Here is a 22379-nt window from a genome sequence, read left to right on the forward strand (position 1 = left end):
GTAACTAGCCTGATGCTTTCTGTGCTCTATAGACTGACAGGACAAAAGGAACTTCTAACACAAAACTAAGTGTATTGAATATACTTCCACTTTTGACTGATTAAGTAAAGATCTATGTTTTTAAAATTAGATCCTAAAAGAAAACAAATCAATCTTGAATTGAATTACTAATTAGAAGAATAAGCGAGCCAGGTAATCTTTGCTAACTCAACACATCAGCTTGGAAGAAGACTACAAATTCTCAGAGTTTGTTTGTTCATCCTACAGTATGTTTAACAGCACTTACTGTGAAATGCTCCTGGGATTTGTAGTTCTCATCGAGGTAGACGCGGGCTCTGCTGTACTCCTTCATGGCATCACTGGACAAGAGCTCTCTGACGGAAAGAACACGCATGAATATTTCAAGTAAAATCAATCAAATCCAAAAAAAATCCAGGCATTCTTCTAAAAAGATCCAATAGACTGCACGTTCAGTCAAACTTTACACTGACGCACAGCTTCGATGTGACCAGTGGGGGGAGTAGTCCGCTCAGCTTAAAACAGACTACTCCCTCACTTCACAAGCCAATAAATGGGTGTTCCCTCATCAAACCAGCTGTTTTCCCATCATCCCTATCATACAAACAATCAGAGCACATTATGAGCACAATACTTACTTCACAAAACTGTCCACGTGTGACATGGACGCCTCGTAGTTTTTCCCACCGACCTCTTGACAGTGCACCGCCACAAAGTGAGGCTTATGTGACTGTACTGTCTGTAATGGAAGAGAAGGAAAAACACATCAAAAAGCAGGGAAAGAGACCAACAGTTCTACTTAACTTTGTCGTTTCAGTGCATCCATAACAGCCGTAATAACACTGCAGCACGTCCATTTGCTCATCATAAACAAAACTAAAGCTGAATTATTCCGCCAAGCGCGAAACCTATACGAGTTGGGCGCCCAGGCCTCCACAATTCTTCCTAACTCGACTCTGTGACACGCTACTATATTTACACAAGACAAAGTGCCTGGCTAATGTAGGCAGAAGGCACTTAGTGAGCTTGTTCCACAAGCACAACATCGGCCCCTCTTCATCTACAATCAGGGATGTGCCTGCAGCACTCTGTATGTACAGCAGGGTGTGACAAATGCTCACATGTCACCATTAGTGCTGACACTTCACTCAGTACAGCAAGAACAAGTCCACTGTTCCCGGGACATGTCAGGGGTGCTTATTACAGTGTGGGCAAGACTCCAGCAAATGGAGAAAAATAATAAAACGTAAACCTGTGTGGATGTTATGCAATTCATGGAAACTGGTCTTTATATATGTAAGGTGAAGGAGGTAATATCCAGTTCCTGCAAGCGAGCTCACCCAGAGTCATATGACCTTATGTCGCTTTCCTTTAGCATTCCCTCTTACACATAGTGAGGTGTTTGTGAGCACCCTGTCAGAGGTGCTCAGAGTGGCTGACTTCTAATGGAAAATCAATACCACCGAGTGATTTACAGCACTCACAAGCACTCACAGGGTCGCTCCTATGGATGGCAGTCACATGCTATACGTCAATGTCACAGGCAGTGAGGGGGGGCTACAAATGGTCCCTGGACCCACAAGGAGCCCTGCTACTTCACCGGCGTCCCACCTCAGCGTTGCATTATGCTCACTACAGGCCCAATCAAATAAAAGTAATGTATGGCAGTAACGCTATGGATTTTCCATCAACCTATGGCTTGTCACTTAGCTCGATGACCCAGGAGCGTGGACCTACAGCAGCTCAAACTTGGAAAGATTAGTGCACCTATCAGCTCACGATGGAAAAGGTCACACTCTCAAGGAGGCTGCTACTAATGTGAGGCTCAAATGTGACGTGTGGGGCGTGTGTGTGTGTGTATATGTGTGCGTGCGTGCGTGCGTGCGTGCGTGCGTGCGTGCGTGCGTGCGTGCGTGCGTGCGTGCGTGCGTGCGTGCGTGCTCGCTCACGCTTGTGTTCATCGACTGCATTCTATTTATCTTTCCAGGCCGTGAATTCCTGTTTAAGTTGGCAAACTGACAGACTCCAGGTGGTAATTTTATGACCAGAATCACCAGTGCCATCCACTCAAACAGCCTTAACCAGCGACCATACGAAGAACAAAGCTGAGGAGCATCCAGTTAAATGTACACTGTTGACATTTGAGTTGAGTAGCGAACGACATATTGACATGCCAAATACCGTATCTATAAAAAATGATTTTATGATGCATAGCAACACTGGACGCCTCTCTAAACAACCCTCAGACAGTGACAGCTGCTGTGGCAGGAGTGAGAAAGGCCCGTCTAGCTGAGCTGACATGAGTAACAAGAGCACTGCCATATGGGACCATTTCTCAACCTCACAAGGATGTCGGGCACTGATGTGGTTGATATGGAGGTGTGTCCTCTTATCCTATTTCCCTTCTCTCCATGACCTGATTCTTGAAATCCAAGGAGGTTCCCATTTGTCTAAATGACATATTTGTCAAACTGTACCACAGGCAGAGGAGGCCTGTGCAGCCCTAATGAGGTCTGATCAAGGTCGTTATCGTCCGCATTCACCATCCTAAACCAGAGTTTTTCCATCCATGGAGGAACTTTTAGCACAAGGACTAAGACAAACACTTCATGATAGCATCGTGCATCCACATCGGTCCCCTTCATCATAATCATAGTTTGCACTGATGTAACTGTAGTCAGAGATATGGCAACGTGATGCATGTATTGCAAGACAACCATGACAACTTTACTCAAATTAGAAAATCAGATTTTAGGAGGACAACTGGTGTGCACAATGAAAAATCTTTCTGCATGTCTTTACTGGTCTTCCGTTCCTTTAAAATGCTAATATTGTTTTTTGGTAATCTTTTCTTGACCACTTTGGTTGCATGTTGCAGATCATTGTCGTGTTGTAAGGTCAAATGCTGCCTGAGGCCAGATTGTTTTTGTTCCTGCAGACTGTCTGATGTGTTCCTCCACGGTCTTAATGTTGTCCTCTTTTCTGATGTTTCTGTTTACTTTGATGAGACTGTCTGGCCTGTTGGCTGAAAAACACCCCAAAGCACGACCCTAAATCATGTCTGACTTTGAGGATGGCGTTCTTAGAGTTGAATACTGCTTCTTTCTCTCACCAAATGAAACCCATGGCGGTATCCAAACAACTGTATTTTTATCTCATCCAACTCATCCCACCCCCTCTACCTCTTTTGTCTCTCTGAACCCATCGACCAGTGGCAGATGGGTCCCCCCATATGAGTCGGGTTCTGCTCAAGGTTTCTTCCCGTTAAAAGGGAGTTTTTCTTGCCACTGTTGCCTTAGCGGTTTAGGCATATGGGTTCTGTAAAGTGTCTTGACACAATCTGAATTGTAATTGATGTTATATAAATAAAATGAATTTAACTTCAACTTAGATAAGCTCTTGCATTCCTGTCTGGTGAAGTGGAGTCTGCCTTGGTCAGCGTCCATGGAGATGGGTCTTTTTCAGTGTCTGACTTGTTTTTACCAGAATTGCTCAGACTAATCAGGATGGTCTTGGGGATTCTCAGATTCATTTTTGCCATTGCAGGGCTCACTTTTGGCTTTCTACCATGCCCTTTCATTTTTCAGTGTGCAACCCTTTGTACCTCTTGTTTGGACTTTGCACTTGAAAACATTTCGACGCAGTCATTCTCCATCTTGTGAGAAACCACAATGCGCAACTCCCTCTCAGTAATGGCCCTTAACAGCAAGTTCACTATACCTGTCCACTAACTGAGAACTACTGCACCCACTAAACTCAACCTATAGTGCATTAGAACGCTCTAGTCAAACTACCATGATGATTTGAGATAGAATAGAAGCAGCAACTTGCAATTCTTTATGCCAGAGAACTGAAACGGATGTTGGTAAAGTTCATTTCCATCTTCACAAACTGCTGTGGTAAAAAGCGGCATGACACAACATATCATCTATTAGACAAAGAGGGCCTTTCAGGAGAGGTAATCAGAGGAGTCTGAGTCCTATTTCATGGTTCCTATTTGAAGAGTGGAAATAATCAGATGGATAAGAGGAGCTGGTGGGCTGACATAAAACCTGGAATGTTTGTCTAACGCTGCAAAACACACTTTAAACAACACTCAACATGTGAAATACTGGGCTTCCCAATGAAATGTATATCTTTATTATTTTATTAAAAGACTGAATCAAAAGATGATCCCACACATTTCTGTCAATAGGGGATTTAAGGAGTCATAATTTAATTGTAAAGTGGTCTTAAGCAAAAACGTCTGATCAATGATCTATGCGATGACCTTTAGCACTGTGTCTTTACAGATCACAAGACTGGATGTAGGGACTTGACAAAATCACTGGCCTGTGACGATCCAGGGAAGTTTCCAATGCAAATGGGCTGAGGGATTTTTCAATTCGGTGCGGCGAAATGCAAAGCACTGTTTAAACTAGTGCAGGAGCAAAGGCAGAATGTCATTTATCCCAGTCTACTGCGCACACATATGGGGCAGGCAAATGACCTCGATTTGCTTACGTGTAAATGACAGAAATCCTGAGACAAGGTAAATCCTGATACAAGATTTGATTGGATTCAAAGCATTTGGAAATGATTGGATTCCAGGCACTTGGAAATGTCTCAGTCATTGTATCAATACGTCTTATTTTTTTTACAAATAGTTAAAAGGTGTTATTTTCACTTCACTTAGATTTATAGGGTCCAACACAATTCTAAACCTAAATCCAGGTTGTATGGAAGTTGTTTTGTTTTTGAAGTGAGATTTAATCCCACCAATGCATTTGTGCTTTTTGCGGTAATTTTCAGACTGATGGTCATGTGAACACGAGGAGAAAAATCTGAATGACTAAATCATTTTGTTGTATCAACTTTTACATGTATGAGTAAGCGCTGGCTGCCAGATGTTAAAATGTTTCTTTGAACCATTAAAATCTGATGTTCAGAGGCAGATTCCTGTAAATGCCCCACAGTTGCATTCTTACTTCTCTCTTTGAAATGATTGACGCCTGTATTTGCAGATCTCTTTCGATTGTTGTCACCTGTCAAAATACACTGAACTGAACGAGCTAACGCTGCAGAGTTTGTCTAAACTGCTTCAAACATGCTTGGTACGAAGAAACCCTGTTCAGGAATATAAAGTGCTAAGTAAGCTACATAACTAATACGACAAGCAAATCAAATAGGGGGACAGAGTGAGCATCATTAGAACTATAGGTGCAATAAGATAAATAATTTTCTGTCTTCGAGGTATTCTGAAGAGCTGAGAGAAACAAGATACGTCTACGACATACTGTACAGACATCTATTAAAATATGCAGTGCAGGTACCAACAGGCAACCTTCTCTGTAGGCGCAGCTCTTCAACAGCCAGAGCAAAAGCTTTACTGTGTATTTTTCAAGATTTTGAAGACGAACTCAACTGTGATTAGTTTCCATACATAAAATGTGAAAGCCCTTTCTTTACAAGCCTGTTAGTCAGCAATAGTTGACCAAGTGTGGAACGGAGCTGCCATGGAGCAGCAATGCATGCAGCATTTTGCAGAGTTACAGAATGAATTGGCAAATCCACTTTTCAGCTTCTTCAATTGTTTCCTCACAACAAGATGGTCCTCCATGTTTGAGGCGCCGATTCTGTTTACTGGGTGTGAGACCAAAGTTTTCCTGTGTCAAACAGTCGTTGGATTCTTGCCAAGTCAACTCAAAGCAGAAGTCATGTCACTACGCTGCATTAAACACACAATGTGCTTTTCTTTATCATATCCCGTGAGGTTTTTTCAGTGAAAAACATCTCTTTTTTTTTTTCCAGGCTTCGTGACCAAACAGCAAGCGAACCAATTGATCAGAAGACACAAGGAGTGTATTGTGTGTGCAGACAGATCATAGTTAGCTCTGCTGGTTGTTCCCAGCCACACAGAGTTCAGAGTCTGATGCTTCTTTCCATGACGTCAGCCGGCAGCAGCACAGAGCTGGCATGAGGCTACAGGCCTGCCTGGTTCACACAGGGGCACACCTCTTTTTTCCCTCTTTTTCGCCACACACACATTAGCAGACGTGACACCTTCGTCTAGAGCACACAAGCCTGCCGCACAGTGCAAACAGAATTCCTAAACAGCTGTAACCAGGACGTGCTTCTCCACGCACACACACAGACATGTGTTACGCTCATGATATCCAACGTCGTCAGGGTTAAACAAAACACGCAAGCTGGAATCACCTGGCAAACAACGTGTTTTGGCACGTCAGTGGCAGTAATAATTACGAGGAAGAGTGGGGCACAGTTAAAGACTCAGAGACTTGCAGAGGCCAAGCAGCTGAGCAGATACCATACTTATCTGTCCTTTCTAACTTCTAGCTAGCTGTACAATTTCCAAAGAGGGAGAAATCTTTTGGCTTACTCATGTCTTTTAAATAGATTTAAATTAGTTGGCTCAAGAGCAATCATAAAAATTGATGAAACTGGAAATCAGGAATGTCCTAAACCAGTTTTGAAGATCTCTGACAGCCAATTGAGGTATATTTTAATTGGTTTCTTTGGTAGATTGGGCCCGAAGCAATTCAGATTTGTCTGCCGTAACCAATCAGTCTCCAGGTACACTACCTCAACTGTGTTTTTTGAAAATGCAGGGAAGCACCAACAAATCTAGAACTGCTTCTGCAAACCACTAAGTTTGAGCTTCTTGTCCTGTGACATTTCTCAGGTGTACAACAATACACCTCTGAAGTGCTACTTTTGGTTTAAAGCTGTATTAAAACTTTTACTTGCATACAGCTCTTACTTTTTTTTCAGAGAGGCTATAAAAAAAATCCATTGCAAACATTTTGGCTAGAACAGCTTCATTCCTCTGTGTGTGGGAGAAGACAGTGGAGAACTCTATATATAATACACTTTAAGAAACTCGTATGCTGTCAAATGGGCTTTTTTTTTATTCATGCAGATATATTCATTGAAAATGTTTTTTCTTTAGTAATTTCAAAACTGTTTCTACCAAAAAATGACCTGCAGTTATAGTGCCAATACACTGGTGTTCTTCAGGTGTTGTTTATACTCTTATTTTAAATATTCACAACTAACTAAATAACTGCAGATAGTAGTTTGCTTTATTACTTCAGTATCAATGCAGACACAGGTAGTTCCCCAGATGAGGAGGCAAAAATATGAGCCATTTTATAGCTGCAATTGTGATTTCATCACTTAGTACATTACTGTGTGTCATAATTCAAATCAGCTGGTACTGAACAGGGTGTTGTGGTTGAGTGGCTGCTGTGAGCTGGTCAGATACCATCGCTACAACTAGAAACAGGAAAAAGACACAAGACATCCTCCTTTGGATATGACCAGAGTGGCTGAGGGAACGAGCGAGTACTGAAGTAACACTTTCAGGCTGGAAGCTAGTTAGCCTACATTGCTAGCTTCCACTTTTGGAGTGAAATGCAGGCTTACAAATAGCTAAAGGTCCCATTTGGCAAAAATAAGTTTTATTCGGTTTGGTATCTTTTACAAAGTTGAATTTAAAGACGTGTAAAATAAAAGCTGTAAAATTTAAGAGGAAGCCAACTACTGCCATTCTACAATCACAGCTAATGGAGCTGACGTGACCTTTAACTTTGATCATATGCCCACAGGTCAGAGCACTGTGAAGCCAGAAAGCTGGAAGGACATTCAGAGATGAAGGAAATTTCAAATGTGATTTAAAACCAATAAAGACTGGGTGGGTTACCAGATTTTCATTTTCGCTTCAGTGAAACTCAGCCAAGTCAGCCCTTTGTATCTGCTTTTCTTTTGTTCTCTGTGCTCATGTGTACCACATTTAATTACAGCTAAAGTTCACAAAAATCTGTTCTCATGTACATATTTTTATGTTTCTCTTCAATGAGAACGCAATACTGAAACCCAGCCTACTAAAACTAGATGTTAACCAGAAGTCACTTCAGAGTCATTTCCAAGCTGCTGCACTGCAAAAATATTAATTCTAAAAACGCAACATCTTCTGACAGACTCATCATACAGAAAGGTTAGAGACACACTGAGAAGTCTGCGATATTATTATGTAAATGGTTTGCTCAGACAGAAAATTAGAAGCGATAGAAAGTCCTAGTCTTAAACACTCTGCAGTCAATTGCGCTACTTTGCTCTGTTTGTCACCAATGCATAGACAGTCTTCTTCCTGAAGGGGGCAGAAACAGCTGCAGTTTTGCTGCATTTAGCCCACTTAAAGTTAAAACCAGGCATTACACAGTCATGGTAAAATTCACCATCTTTACAGCAGAGTACAGCTGAAAATGTGAAACTACAATTCGGTATATTCTTCAACACAAAAGTGACAATAAGTCAGTGTTCGCATTCAAGGTAGACCTAACAAAAATACTTGTTCGGTAGCGAAGTCTAAATACTGGATGGAGATTCATGGGGTATTACATGAATGGGATCATCATCATCATGTATGTTTAAAATGATCAGAGTACCAGATTTGTTCTTTGAAAATCCCACAGAAACATGAGCTAAATTTCATTTTTAATGTACAAGTCATCAGACGAGTCACTTTGTTTCTGCTCTCAGTCTTAACAGCTGTTGGTTTAGGTGGACATTTAGAAGATTCAGTGGCTTGTCAATTACTAAGAAATCTATCAATATCAGTATTTGCTTCATGGTAATCCTGCATCACATTTAATCTGTTTGATGTAATGTCGGTTTATATGGCTACATCTATTGTCGCAGCATGGAGCAATCCATTACTGCCATCACTGTGCTGCAATACAATACCGCTCTACATGTACGGTGCAAATTATTGTCGCACAACATGAACATGTCAATAAGTTGAGGTATGAATCATCAAATTTTCTGAATATTGTGGCCAATTTAGGCCAGTGTCATTTGCTATGTCTTTGCAATAATATCTAGATGTGTGAGAGACAGTAATCGTCCTTGAACGATGTCTGTCAAGTGAGTAGGTGTGTGTTGAGGGTGAGTCTGGAAACTGTTCTGCCACAACCAATGGACCAGTTCTTCCTAGGAAAGGTAAACAAAATGTGTGTGTTTTTCCTCATCATTGTTTGAAGTGTCATTTATTGACTTCTTTTGTACACTGGTCTGAACTAATCACTTCGACCAGCAACTCTTAACCACTGTTGTGCTGTCTCCACAGATGAAGGAAGTAAGACCACAGAGCAGTTATACTCTATGCTTATGTGTGTAAATGCAGGCAACAAGAGACACATAAAATTCTTAGACAGCTACTCATCATGCAGCACAGATGCTACCTAAGAAAGAGTATCAAGTTTAGGGTTGTTTCAGAATTGGAGGACACTGGGATGTCCCACCCATCAAATGTCAAATAATCCATGTACAAAATACTGAAACATGCAGTTCTTGTGTAAATTTGCTTGTGTTGCGACCAAATCTAAAAAACTAGGAAAAAAGAATGCTTGAAAATATCTTTAAAAATACCAAATAAGTCTGGAGTTCCTTTTAAAATGCTGTTTTTCCTCTTGTCTCAACCCCCTGATAACCAAACTGAATCTCAAATAAAACAGTTAAAATGAAACTGAAATCTCCTTTTTTTAGTATTATTGCTTTCATTATGTTTCTTGCAATTGTGGGAACATTTTTAGTCAACATAATATTTTAAATAATAATAATTATGCATGGCATATGTCCCACAACAACCTAGTTAGCATAACCTTTTTAGCTGGTAGAAGAAGAAAACAGTGAATCACACGATACGCTGGAATTAACATCATTAAACAGTTTTGCAAAAGAATTGGTAGAGCAAAGCTATGTCCTCTCTTCTATTTTTCATATTTTCATAACATTGTCAGGCTTGATTGAATGTCTTAGTCCACCTCATGCAACCCTGCTATGCATATGATCAAGATAAGACCAATTCTTTTTGTTTTTTTCTGTCATTACGTTTGTCCTCTTGGTCAACAGAACAGCTAGATAAATAGTGCAAACATTAGCATGCATTAGCAACCCTGTTAGGGTTAGCAAACAACGAATAAAACATGGAATAAAAATGGCACCACTGATGTGTAAGCTGAGCCAATCAAGTCTTTGATAGTATATTACCCATTATTGATGAATATGCAGCAGAAATTTGTAAAAGTGAAGGTTAATTTTTCAAAAAATGTTGATGCCCAAAAGCCCTCTAATTCTGCAATGACCCTTCACTGTATGTCTGCGTTTGTTTACCTTTCTGCAGTGGATTTATATCAGGAACACTTCATACTAAATTTATGTTTGACTTCTGCCCACAAAAACCCATTTCCAAAAAAATACTACATTATGAATGAAGTGTAGAGAAAAAAAATAAGGCAGCATCCTAGAATAGAAGCAGTCTCTGTCAGTGTAAAGCAGTGTGGGCGTCTGTTTGATTCCAAGCTTTCTAAATAGTTAATGAATAGAGGTAGAAATCACAAAGTAACTCACAGTATAATACCAGCACAATGTATTGTCCTTGGGAACAATGCTATCACAGGAGAGTGATTTGGTGATAGACTGGAAGACATTCATCTACAACACATCACACAATCTGTGTAACTGAAGAAGAAAAAATACTTTTGACTACCATTGTGGTGTCAGTGTGTGTGAGAGAGAAAGTTTCTTTTTTTCACTGTAGGTTATTTAGCTTCTATTCACTCTACTCCTGTTTATCTGGCAAATGAAACCTTGAAGAGTTATTGGTTGTAATTTAAATTGGTTGCAGAAGAGCGCCTGTGTGTTCCAATGCTAATACTGGAATGTGGCGCCAGCGTAAAGACAATGTATCGCAACAGGAAGTGATACAACACATTGATATTTTGTTCCAGCCCTATTTACGAATATTTTAAGGGAAAATACTACTCTGTATACATGGCTTAAAAATGCAAAAATCCAAAAAGTCTACTGATAACTCCACCAATCATCTCAAAGTTCAGGATTGTGGGGTCATGACTGGAAAATAACTGTCTGGGTCACATGCAGTTTTTCCAGGACATTTCTTCACAATAAAACTGGGGCTGGAAAACTGCTCGAAGTCAAACCATTCCCTGATGAGAAAATCACCCGGTGTAGCCTCACTTCACCCTCTACAGACTGAGAAAAAAAAGAAAACTCTCTCTCACCTATAGGATCACAGCTAGGTGTCGTTTGTGTTGTATAGGTGTTGGACCTGTGCTCTGCCAAGGCAGGGTCCTCCTCCCATTTAGCCTCACTAGTTTAATAAGTGGCACCATCATCAGATACTCATGGCTCTACTGCCCCATTGCTGGCACTGACACACCACTATCACTAACACACAAATCAATACCAGACTATTGAGGCTGACAGCAATGTTGAGTAACGCTGGAAGAATTGCTCCATTCAAGCCATCCTTACTGATGAATACAGAGATTGCTAATTCCATTCTCTGCTTCTTCTTCTTCTTCTTCTTCTCTTTTTTCCTCAGTGTGATTCTCCTTGGCTGTCTTTCATTATCTGTCCTCTATAGTTTCTGTCTGACTTTTCTTTTGTCTCACCATATCTGTTCATCTATCAAGTGCTGTCACGTTGACTTTGACTGCTTTGTTTCAACTTTCAAGCAGAAGATTTATTTCTGAAGTGACACCGTTGGACAGAAATTGGAATTCTTCTCACTTTCTCTGTAAGGAAATGTAACATGTTTCTATATTTTTTTTTATATTTTATATATATATACATTTTTTAATACATTTGTGGGAACAGTGTTTAAGCTTCGGGCCTCTCGGTGGGCATTTCCCTTGGAAGTGGTTTACTGACATTTGAAGGTTGTTGTTGCTCTAAGACTTTTCAGAATTTAGTCATTTTCAGAAGTGCACTACAGCCTAGAGAACATCCTGTAGCCTAGAAAAACATTTTTGGCATTTTACGCTATGTTCAACATGTGAAAGGATCAATTGTGCTACGTTACCAAGCTTCCACTTGGAAGTCTAAAACACAGATTTGGTTTGCCACAATTAAATGAACATGATCGAGTGTGATATTGACTTTTAAAATGTTCTGCTCATGGAAATAAAACCAAGTCATCAAATCAAGCTCTTCCTAAACTAACAGCCAGTCACGAGGGAGTGATCACGAGGTTTTGTGGAACCGTCATGTCAATTCATAAGCCTAACCCAAACCTCTGCATGAAGCATGAAGGGCAAGAAGGAGAACCTTGCTAACAACAGGTCACTGAATCCTCGTCCTCTCTAAGCATCAACTCAGATATCCAGAACAGGAAACAACAATTTACTGTGTGATATTGCACGATGTGAAGATGAAATCAGTGCTGTTTACATGACAAAGTGCAGCAACAATATTTAGGCCCTAAATACAATGAATAAGCGCAATAATCATTATTATCTTGGTCACAATCAGTGCAGTCCTACTTGGACGCATAAAAAACAGCACATCTGACCAAAGGAAAGTGCCCATTCAGCCAAAAATCGTTCAGCTAAATAGCTTTCTAGCTTTGGTGTCTTGCAAGCTCACAACACAAAGAGTAATATCTAATTATTAGGGCTGGGCATGTTAAAACAATATTAACACGTTTACTCAGTAAATAATTAACACCGATGATTATTTTGTCGTGCGTTATTATTGTGAAAGTCTGTTTCTCACTGGTTCTGAATACACAGACAGACTAACCATGGATCACAGGAGAGCTGGATGTTGATCAGTACTTGGGATGAAGGTCATCACGATTCAAACAAACTAACCATGGAGGGAGGCTTCAGCGCACTGATTGGATGCAGTGTTTGGGAGAAACAGAGATGAACTAAAACCAGACCGATTAGTTTTGTGGAAGATGTCGGTCTGAGGAACGTTCTTAGGATCGCAACGAACGACGGCAGATATGAGCCTCAACCTGCATCATAGCGGGCGACCCATGGACAGGGGCTATAGTCCCCAACACAGACTGTTTCTGCTGCTCCCTGATGAAAGAAAAATGTTTCTGCTGGTACCTGTTAAGAAGAAAATAAGAATACCGATGTATAAATGTTAACTTGCTGTTGTTGGGAAGGTTCCTGTTCTAATGTTATGATCGTGATTCTGGATGTTGAGGGTGACTTGTTTTGCTATAACAAACCAGATAAAATATTAACGCCCTTGCACTGGTAAATGGCTTTGGTTTTATTTGATTTGATTGTATTAATGTTAAAGTTGAGATACACAGACTGTTGTTCAAAAGCACTTTATTTGTTTAAACCAAATGTTACTGTACTGGTGTTCATATAGCAGTACTTTAAAAATAAAGGTATTATAAAAGTAGTAAATTCATTATTTAATTTTACCTATAACAATGTGATTAATCACAGAAAATCTATTTTAAGGGTTTCCTAACACTACTGATTATATTTGCAGTTACAGGTGTTCTATCAGCAGTTTCAAGCTTTTGTCTTTCCAGTGGTCATGGGAAAACGCACTAACCATGTTGGCATTAGCACGGCTCCCAGCAACATTTGCTACGGCCCAGTTTGCCAGTTTTTGTTCATGTTGAGTCACTAGCAGCTCCTTCACACTCAGAGTTTGATTTATAACACACAAAGAAGTGGTTCTGGCCAACATCGACAGTGCCTATTTTATGAGGTCCATGTAACATGTGATACAAATCACAAAGATACCTTTAAGAGGATTCAGTAAGTAACACAGGGAAGGCTTGAATAAAGTTACTAATGAGCATCAACAATATGCATCTTGTTAACTATGTGTTTAGTGGAAATAGTGAAAAGGATTTTTAACTAATGATTATGTCTGCTGGAAGTTATTTCAACAATAAAGTTACTTTATTTAACACATCCATTGACATCAGTAGAACATGACAACATTAGATTTAGCTAGAAAGCTCAGCTTTAGTACTACCAGTACTAGGAAACTAACAAAGGTTCTTATCACAGCTGAAAAATAAATTAACTTTAAAAGCAAAATACAATTTTGGTCAAACAAGTAAAAGACAAACAGGATATAAAAAAATATCTCTTTGCAATAATTAAGTTTAAATTTCACCTAAACTGCTCCTGTGTGTATACAAAGTAACATTTTATTGAAAACATCCCGCACAATGTATTTGTATTCTCAATTTACCTTTTCTCAAAGCACACAGAAAACATGTGGCCACTACAAAATTATCTGTGTATGTCTCACTTTCTCTGCGCTCCTCTGTCTGCCATATTCAGCAGCACTTTCAGAAAGCAGTTAAGAAGTAAAGCTGCCTCACTTCCCTTAACCCAGTGGAAAGAGTTGTGGTTAGTCAGGGGTTCCTATGTAGATGAAATGGTACGATATGAAACATGACTGAGCTCGAGCTTTTGCTTTTCGAAAAAAACAATGCAAATAGAGGGTGAGAATAAGGTGAATATGATCCCAGCAGCCGAATACAACATTAGCGTGCAAGATTTATATAAAAAATAAAAAGGAAGTGTATTGAAGTGTTTGATAAAGAATCAAACATATCACAGGTCACAACAGAACTAGAGTTAGACGCTGTAGCTATAGGAAGCATGTGCCTTCACTCAGCTTACTGTACAGCTGAAAAGAAAATCACATGGGTTTCGTCAAGACTCATCACTGTCCCATGATGAACCCTGAAGCTATAGAAACATTTGGCACGCCAACAGCTTGTCACTGTACCACTAAAGCTAAATAGGAGAGAATGATAGAGAAAATAAGCGAGCTAATAGACTATATTGAATAAAGTAATAACTTGTAATTATTTTACATAATTTATGGCATGTCAGAAGAAATTTTTTCCATGACTATATTAACAAACAGCCCAGTTTAGAAACCATAAAGTACATATTCCACTGTAGGAGTCTCACGTGTACGGTACGGTAAATCACAGGTCTCACTTTAACTCAATATGTTAAACAGCGTTCAGCGGCACTAAGCTGGGGGAGAATCATAAGACAGGCAGGCGGACTCAAACACAACCAATACATCATCAAACTAAAATCAAAACATATCTGAGTCTGGATAGAGTGTTGCTTACCTGGTAAAACTCCCTCAGCCATGTTTTCTGTAGATTTTCAGGCTGGAAAGAGAAAACAGAAAGTCTGTTAGTGACAAGACACAACACATATTGCACATAGGTGAGGTAGTGAGGAATTATTGCACAGAAAAATATTGTTTACATTTTTGTTTTTGCCATCAGTCTCATTGTGGCAGGGAAAATAGAAAGTTCATATCGAAAATACCACTAAGTGTAAATTATATAAGCTAAAAAATGCTAATTCTTAAACTGCGACATTTAAATTTCTGACTGTTTCTGCTTGTTGTGCTCTTTGCAGGGTGATATTTGTACTTGCCTACAGACTGCTTCAGAATAAATGTAACGATGCAACACCACACCACAGTCACCTCAAGTTGGCATTTTTGTAGCACAAGAACCCTTTGCAAGAGAAATGTTTATTTTCAGTGTAGCAGTGTATGTAAAATAAGTTGTAGTTCAGTGTGAGAAGATCTTTGATCGTTTTTCATCTTTTATTTGCTCCTCTTGTTTTTCAGATTTTATTGATACATTGTGAATAATTACTACGCTGCCACTAAATAATTTTGCGTTTCTGGCGTCTGGCATCTTCTTTGTGCAAGCTAGCACAAATTAGAATAAAAGCAGGATTAGGATTCAGTAAAATCCTATCAAACCCAAACTGGAGATGTGCATACTCTTTGACATCATGTACAACTGTGCACTTATATTTAGGCATCTACTGATAAATTGCTTCACTCCCATTTTTCTCAGGATCACAAATCTTAGCTCCCAGAGCATCAACATGCCTCTAACCATCCCTTCTTTTTCTCACCTCTTTTGACTTTGCCTATATCTGTCATTCTCTCGCTCTCTCTCCTCCACTTTAAAAGGCTATTCCCAGACCTGGACTTCACTTGGTTTGTGCAGTGGAAACAGAAACAGGGCCCTGGGCAGTCTACCATTTAAGGAGACATCTCCTCATGTCGATAACTAGGTCTGATGAACGTCTTTGTGTGTGTCTGTGTGTGTTCCAGGGAGTTTGTCCTATCAAGACTGGTCTATAATAAGAATACACAAGGGATCTGCAGGCTCTGTCGGTATCCGTAGCAAAGCCCTCATATATTAGAGAAGTAGGTGCTTTGTCCTTGCATGGCGTTGAGGCACGAGGCACAACTGAATCCCTATAATACCTTTAAGTGAAAACCTTATTACATACCGACAAATAATGGCAATATACTGAATAACATACACTTTCAATCTAATATTATTCCATTTCAGCGTAGGCACACACACACAAAATGTGCTGTAAAGTAATGTAATCTCCTTCTTTGTTAAGTTCTACTTCAATGAGAAGATTTAACAAAAAAATTAGCTTAGCTTAGCAGTAAGACGGATGGCAGGAGGAAGCAGCCACCCTGGCAATGCCCACAGTTTAAACATACTTCTAATGCTGTTTGTTTAATCCATATAAACAACTGTGTAAAAGTGTCAATTTGTGGATTTACAGGAATAACAAATTGTAAACATTCCTTGCCAAACAACAGTTTATTCATCTACCCAGCATGACTGTACACAACATCTCCAGCGATAGCAGCAGATTTCCTGGTAATTTCACTGTGACTCTGGGAAGTCACTGCACCTGGCTGTGGGCTGCTAGGAAACACTTGGACTGGTAATTATTTGGCTTCAGAAAGATTCAGAGGTAACACATAAATAAACCCAGGCTGGCTGTTAGCCCCTGACTCCAGTCTTCTTGCTAAACTAAGCTAACTCTCCCCATTTATGCTAAACACAGTCATGAAGACCGGTATCAATCTCCTCATCTAACTCTGGAGAAGAAAGCAAAGACAATACATCCCAAACAGAAATATTACTGTTAACTGGTTATTCGATTCGGGCTGCACAGTGGATGGTGGTTAGCACTTTCGTCATGCAGCTAGAAGATCCCCGGTTTGCATCCTGGACTTCCAGGGATCTTTCTGCATGAGTTTGTATGTTCTCCCTGTGCATGTGGAGGTTTTCTCCAGGTACTCCAGCTTCCTCCCAAAGTCCAAAAACATGTTGAGGTTAATGGGTAATTCTAAATTGTACGTAAGTGTGAATGTGATGTGATTGTCTCTATATGTAGCCCTGTGATAGACTGGTGACCTGTCCAGTGTGTCCCCTGCCTTCACCCTAAGTCAGCTGGGATAGACTCCAGCACCCGCTGACTCTAATGAGGACTAAGTGGTGTATAGAGAATAGATTGATGGATGGATTATTCAACTCATTACAAGTTATAGATAATCCCTTTAAAGGAACATGCTTGTTAGCATGTGTTATAGTTTTGCTGTAGGACAGGGATGTACCATCCAGGTGGAGCCTGATGGAGTCACAAGTGTTGACCCCAGGAAAGGGTTCATCAGTCGAGTGCACCTCCCTGCCATCTAACTGCTAACAGTGGCAGCCGTGTTGATGAACCATGTAGTAGCATGAAGTTGTGAAGAAAGTGACTGGCAACTGTCTGGTTTATCTAATGCAAATGCTAAACTAGAAACTTTAGCAAGTTTTGAAATTTAACACAGACTGAGTTCTGTCAGTAGAGAAACAGCTGCTCCTGAATGCTGTTAATGTTCAGGAGCAGTTGGACTCTGATCATGTGCTTCCAATTACATTCAAACAGAAGTGATGAAGCGCTTTTGCAACATTCTGCTCTGAGAATAAAATCTAAAACATTTTCGAGGTGGCATTAAATACTGACAGGTTTCGGACATGTTGCTTCAACGGTATGTGTGGACATCTGTTCCAGTTAAACAGCCGTTTTCAGCAGCTGGATGACCATTAACTATTGCAAACAAGCCAGCGCATCATACAGATCAGACATGAGGATTATTTTGAGACCGCTGTGAAGAGACTAATAATGTGACAGGGTTTCTACTGTGGACAACTGCAGCTCATTTGGTGTGTTCAACACAACATAAACCATCACCATTTCATATGGAGTATGGAAAAGCATGTACTGTATTTCAGAAATGTTATCATTTAATTGATTACTGATAGCTAATGTGGCAAAGTGCCAGTGAAGGAAATCATTTCAAGTTTTCCTTCCTAATCCAAAACACTTAACATCACACAAGAAAAAAAATCCAGAAATTTGATATAGTGAAACAAGCACATCATTTTGAGATGTCCTAGATGTGTGCATTAAAAATAGTTCACCTGTACTTTCTACAGATATACTACTAACATACTAACAGATGAATGAACTGGGTCAGAAGCTTACCCTCTGATATATGCTGACATTTCCAAGGGCACCTAAATGTCTCTGGACTTAACGGGTGTGTGTGAGAGTGTGTGTGTGTCTCAGCCAGATCAGACAGAGCATAGGTCTATATAAGGACATAAGCAGTGGACCATGTCATCAGTCACATGGAGGAAGAGAAAAAGAGAGTGAGACAGAGACAGGCACACTGAGGAACAGTAAGGTTCAAACCAGAAAGCTGTCACTCGACCATCCTGGTAACATTGCAAAGTGTCAACTACAGTCACAAGTTAGTGTGTCTCAAGTTTGGATCCTAATCCTGTGAAATGGAGGATCCCAGTGATAGTACCATCCAATAACATGACAGCCCTTGACAAATCATCCAGATATTTTTAGCTCTTTTCCATTGGTTGTTTCTCACAGGACCACTACTAGCTGCGCTCTCTGCAATTTCAAAAGTTTCCTGTGTTCACACTCAAATCAAACAGACGTTTAAAGCGGCACAGAACGCACAAAAGCAGTGAAGGTAGACTCTCAAAAATCTCTCTGCAAGTGTATAAAGATTCTGCATGAAGAAAAACATGCAGGATATACAGGTGACTATGATAAATAGACAATAAAGACATACCGTTGACAGTTTTATACACAAGTCAAGGATTGAGTCAGGGGAGTACATGTCCTAGATCAACCTGGCGTGGGGAGAAAACGGCTACATCCAGAGCTTTTCTAGAGCACTCAAATTTAGGCTGAGCCTCTAGCTGTGATGTGCAGTGGAGATGTGTGATGGTTCGAGGGAACAGATGTTGGCCTTGCCAGGGTGGCTCAGAGGAAGGCCAGTGGGCCCTCGGAGGCCTGAGCTCTGGAGAGAAAGTGGGCTATTAGCAGAAGGAAAGGGAGGACGAACCAAGTCTATATCTGTAGCCTCGCCACCTCGTCACCCGCCCTCCACTTAACAGAAGTTAATTTGCAGTTAATTAGAAAGTGGGGCTATACAGGCAGAGAGGTAAAAATAAATCCATAGCCTCCCCAGCCTCTCCTCCACGCACACCTCCTCTTCCTCCACCAGCACTTCGCTCACTTAGTTCTCTCCACCTCCTCTCTCTTCTTTGCCCGTACCTCTGTTGTCTTAGTGAATGGCCTACTTTTCAGACAGCGTTGGGAACTAAGAGACTCTGCTTGGATTTCTAGTGCAAACCCATTTAACATCCCAACCTTCAAAGAATGTAGATTTGAAAACCTGGCCATCTTGATAAGACCATCAACAAACAATGGGAGAACAAAACCTTCCCACTGTCCCATTAGTCTATGGATAAACCGTGACAATAGAGTGAGCATCAAAGCCCTATCTAGCTTCTTCATCTTCACGTTTTTTTCTCATGTGCACTGCATTGTCACTAGAGTGAAAAACAGTGGCGGCAGCACAGTGGCTCGGTAGTTTGCACTGTCGCCTCACCACTCGAAGATCCCCGGTTGGCATCCCAGCCTGGAATCTTTCTGCATGGAGTTTGCATGTTCCCCCTGTGCATACGTAAGTTTTTTTCTGAGTCCTCCCACAGTCCAAAAACATGCTGAGGTTAACTGATGATTCTAAATTCAGTGTAGGTGTGAATGTGAGTGTGATCGTTTGTCTCTATATGTAGTCCTGTGATAGATTGGTGACCTGTCAACGGTGTCCTCTGCCTTCACCCTATGTCAACTCGGATAGACTCCAGTTCCCATGACCCTAATGAGGACAAAGTGGTGTACAGAAAATGGATGGATGGGAAACAGTGGACTGAAATCTGAAATCTTTCAGTCTGACAAAATACTAAGGCTGGACTCGAATATCCGAATATCAGACTATTGGGTCGTGACGATGGATTCCAACCTCCACCCCCCAGTTGGACATTACGATACAAACCAAACCAAATATTCGGATATTCGTCATTAATCAAGGCCGAACATCCGGAGTCCAGAAATTGCTAATCGGCCCAGCTCTACAAAATACACAATAGTCTCTCATTTCACTTTGATCTGATAGTAAAACCTCACTATCTTTTGCGATCTTCTCTTCCTTTAATGAGGATAAAATCACAATACTTCTTTCAGGTACCGAATGCAGGCATAACTATCTTGTGACAAGACATTTGCCAATTGCAAATGCCCAATCTTTGAATTGAACAAACCGCATGCAAAAGTACTGGCTGGGCATGCTGGGGATGGAAAATGCAGTGCCATAGGGAAATTCAACAAGGTAAAAGTATTAAAATGGTGCTAGACAAAAATTTTGGAGTAGAAGTTCAGCATGATATTTTTTGTTCCCCAAAATGACCAATAAAAAAAAGATTTTTGAAGTACTTTTTATTTGGAGTTTCTATTAGAACTACCTTCTACAGCATAAAATCTACTAAGAGTGGCATCCAATCAACAACATGAGACTGCAACGGGAGGCATCCCTTGTGCACATCTCTAGTTGTAAATTGTCTGTATTTGCAGGAAGATGTGGTGATCTCTACAAAAAAAGCAAGGCTTTGTCTCACTGGATTATACTCACAAAATAACTACAAATTAGCAAGAATATCATCAGTTTATAATCTGTACTATAAATCCTTACAAAGTGACCCTGAATGCCCTCTTCTCTCTTTAAATGTTGTATGTGTGCGTGCCTTTGTTTGGTAAAAAACTGCACCCTGAAGCTGGAGGTCGCAACTTTCAGTCTTCCTCAGTGTCAGAGGTCATGACCTGAAAACTACAAACTGTTCTTTCCTTTGCAGTTCCTCAGTGAGGCATTCTTTGACTTACAATGCAGCCACATTCCCGACCCCAGTTCACCAATACAGAAGGCTGTTTAAACCAAGACTGGCAGGGAAATTACATCAAGGCTGGTCCCATTTAAGACCCCTGTAGCGATCTGCTGGGAACACATGGCCACCACATGAGTTTCGCCCCCCCACCCCCCACCCATCTACTCTTCATACTCCAAGTTATCCTCATGCTGTTTTCTCTTGGCCTCCATTTCATCTACAATGTCATTTTTATTAGGTCTTGCTGAATACTACGTTTGTCCATCCTCCCATCTTTGCTGGCTGTTATTCTGCTTCATTCTTTCACCAGATCCCATTCCCAACAAGCACTCACGTTCTCAGGCCAGACTGGCGTGGGGTAAGAGAAGTATATTTAAAAAGAACAGCTCTTCACTGCAGCTTGCAACCTCTATAATTGAAAAGAAGAGAGTGGAGATGAGGAGTCTTAAAAAAGCAATGGTTGCTTGGTTACACCTGGCACTAATACCAGACACGCACAGGTCTATCACAGTAAAAAAAAAAAAAAAGCTACATCTGAGGTGTAACTTACAAACCAAAATACAAATACTGTGTGGCTCTACTGTGACTCTCTTACCATAATCGTCTCTGACACACATACATGTGAACCTCAGTCTAGAGCAAATGACTGGAACAAAACAACCACGACAACATGTGTTCCGCTTCCTTGATGGACATCTGAACATGTAACATACGTGAGAGACGTGGAAAAACTTGAGATCCAGATGAAGACTGTTGCTGTCTGAGTGGAAGCTGATGATGGCTACTGTACAAAATAATACTAGTCCCATATATCATTAAGCAACAAATGCAAGTCAATGCAAAATTGTACATTATTTTGGATTAAAAGCGCTTCCCACCAGTTAAACTCAGGAAATTATTTTTAATGGCCCCCAGAAGTATTGCTTATCCTTTGAAAACAGCTGTATAATGTCGTGGGTTGCTGTGGAGGAGTTTTGTAAGCCTGAGGAGCTCACCCTAATGAAGTCATCAGGGGTTCAGTCAGTTTCAGTTTGGAGATGACAAAGTCTGCAGTGCAAGCCAAGGGAAAAAGAGATGGAAATACGTGGGAATTCAGCAGGCAGGAATAGCTTAAGGAGAGATGCTTTTTAATTGGATCATGGGATGTGTAGGATCCTGTGTTTTGGAGCTCATACTGATTCTGTTATATTTTATTCTGCTTTTAGTGTCCCATGAGTAACACGAATACTAAACTGCTGGTGTAACATGTACAGTCCACATGGTCAGACGTGCACGGGAATGCTCTGGTTTCTGTACAGCCACATAGACGACCAGGAACTCACTTTGTGTCTTCTTTGTTTATTAATTTTCTTTTTTTTTTGTTTTAAATTTGACAACCAAATGAAGTATTTAGCTGTGTAGTTTCCGTAGC

The 22379-nt window shown here is 40.5% G+C and overlaps 1 protein-coding gene across 2 annotated transcripts in view; it reads right to left on the reverse strand.

Moving 5' to 3' along the window:
• Positions 1 to 22379, reverse strand: part of LOC110949841 (inositol polyphosphate-5-phosphatase A) — a 173579-nt gene that overhangs the window by 111645 nt on the left and 39555 nt on the right. For both annotated transcript variants that reach the window (XM_022192104.2, XM_022192106.2), the window contains exons 2-4: positions 14966 to 15007; positions 657 to 757; positions 287 to 374 (exon numbers count right to left, since the gene is read on the reverse strand). In XM_022192104.2, the coding sequence (XP_022047796.1) occupies positions 287 to 374; positions 657 to 757; positions 14966 to 15007 (231 nt within the window). The remainder of the gene's footprint in view (positions 1 to 286; positions 375 to 656; positions 758 to 14965; positions 15008 to 22379) is intronic.

Source organism: Acanthochromis polyacanthus, chromosome 15 (assembly GCF_021347895.1).
Source record: "Acanthochromis polyacanthus isolate Apoly-LR-REF ecotype Palm Island chromosome 15, KAUST_Apoly_ChrSc, whole genome shotgun sequence".
NCBI lineage: Eukaryota > Metazoa > Chordata > Actinopteri > Pomacentridae > Acanthochromis > Acanthochromis polyacanthus.